This window comes from Solanum stenotomum, chromosome 7 (genome assembly GCF_019186545.1).
Source record: "Solanum stenotomum isolate F172 chromosome 7, ASM1918654v1, whole genome shotgun sequence".
Lineage (NCBI taxonomy): Eukaryota > Viridiplantae > Streptophyta > Magnoliopsida > Solanales > Solanaceae > Solanum > Solanum stenotomum.
The window spans coordinates 44,224,631-44,226,221 of record NC_064288.1 but is presented as its reverse complement, the minus strand read 5'-3'; the positions used below and the strand labels follow the sequence as shown (position 1 = coordinate 44,226,221).

Sequence of the window (1,591 nt, the reverse complement as noted above, 5' to 3'; positions counted from 1 at the left end):
ATTCCTGCTTGTTCAAAAAATCAGTCCCCATTATTCGTGGGTTAGCATGTCCTTAAACAAAGCAACTTTTATGGGTTTATCTGCTTTCTATGTGATATTTCGCATTATTTGTGTTGAATCAAAACTAACAGAAATGCCTTTGAGTTGTTGTTTTTCAACAGGTAGTTAGAACTGTTCTGTGTCGATAAGCTGGCTGATCATCCTTATTTCACTAGATCTAAAGGTCCTACAGATTCATTCCCCAATCAAAGTTCACAAAAGGAAAAAGCAGTAATGGGTGATAACAACGAAGAAACCAGCCTTACTGATGTCGTGGTGGCTCAGCCCGCCCTTGCTGATCAGAATGAACTGATCTTGCAGCTGATGTAACAAATTACTGAGGTGAGGGTCGAGATGCAAAGAAAACACGATTTGCCACCTCCGATTTTTGCTGTCAACGCTCAACCAGACGGAAGACCTCCAGCTCAAACTCCCCCTCCTAACGTGGAACAAGCTCAGAACCCGCCTTCAAGTCCTGCTCATAATCCCTCCATCATTGACCTTACCACCCAAAACCCCCATTACCCCACAGCCTCCTATCAAACACCACCCCCTCCTCAAAATACCAACCTCCAAGCATCACTCCCTCCCCCCAATGCAAATCACCAAACTGGCCTACCCCCTCACAACCAATACGCTAAAAACCCACACACTTCCATCATTCACCAAAACCAGTATACCAGCCCCCAGACTTTCCCCCACAACTATCACGCCTCTTTAAATGTCCAGAGTCCCTCTATTGCTCCACCACTACCGCAAAAGGCCACTTTCCAAATACCTGTCCCCAACGAGCATGACGCCCATGGTTCGGAGCTCGACTACTATGAGGAGAGGGAAAGAGAGTAAAGGTCAAAGAAAGAGACCTCCAAGATAGATATGAAGGAGGAAATTAGCAAAGCCATGAAGGAGTTGAACTGCATTCCTGAGGTCGCCGGGTTGAGTTACAAAGACCTGTGCATTCATCCAAATTTGGACCTCCCGAAAGGGTTCACGGTGCCGAAATTTGACATCTTCGGAGGAATGGGGAACCCCTTAGCACACCTGAGGGCCTATTGTGACCAACTCGTGGGAGTTGGGAGAACCGAAGCTTTGTTAATACGGCTTTTTAGCCGAAGTTTAAGCGGAGAGGCTGTAGAGTGGTTTACGTCTCATGAAACGAGACAGTGGTCTTGTTGGAATGCTTTGGCAAATGACTTCATCGAACGATTCGCCTACAATGTGGAGATCGTTCCTGACCGTTACTCCTTAGAGAAGATGGAGCAGAAGCCAACCGAAAGTTACAGAGAATTTGCATATAGATGGCGGAAGGAGGCAGCGAGAGTTAGACCTCTTATGTCGAAAAAGGAAATCGTCGAACTGTTTGTGCGGGTGCAAGAGCCCGAATATTATGACAGAATCATGTTGCTCGTTGGAGCAAAATTTGCTGAGATAATCAAGGTATGTGAGACTATCGAAGATGGATTGAGAACCGGGAAGATTGTCCGTGTTGCTGCCTCGCCCGGATCTTCAGGTTTGTTGAAGAAGAAAAGAGAGGATGTGTCCTCTTTCTCCT

General features: G+C 46.4%; 1 protein-coding gene across 1 annotated transcript; it reads left to right on the top strand.

Moving 5' to 3' along the window:
- The first annotated feature begins 393 nt into the window (after nt 1-393).
- On the top strand, nt 394-885 carry LOC125869932 (extensin-like). Its single transcript, XM_049550325.1, has one exon. The coding sequence runs from the start codon at nt 394-396 to the stop codon at nt 883-885; it is 492 nt and encodes a 163-aa protein (XP_049406282.1).
- Nucleotides 886-1,591: the final 706 nt, after the last annotated feature.

Coding starts and splice junctions, on each gene's coding strand:
- LOC125869932 (XM_049550325.1), top strand. CDS start 394: ATGCAAAGAAAACACGATTTGCCACCTCCGATTTTTGCTGTCAACGCT.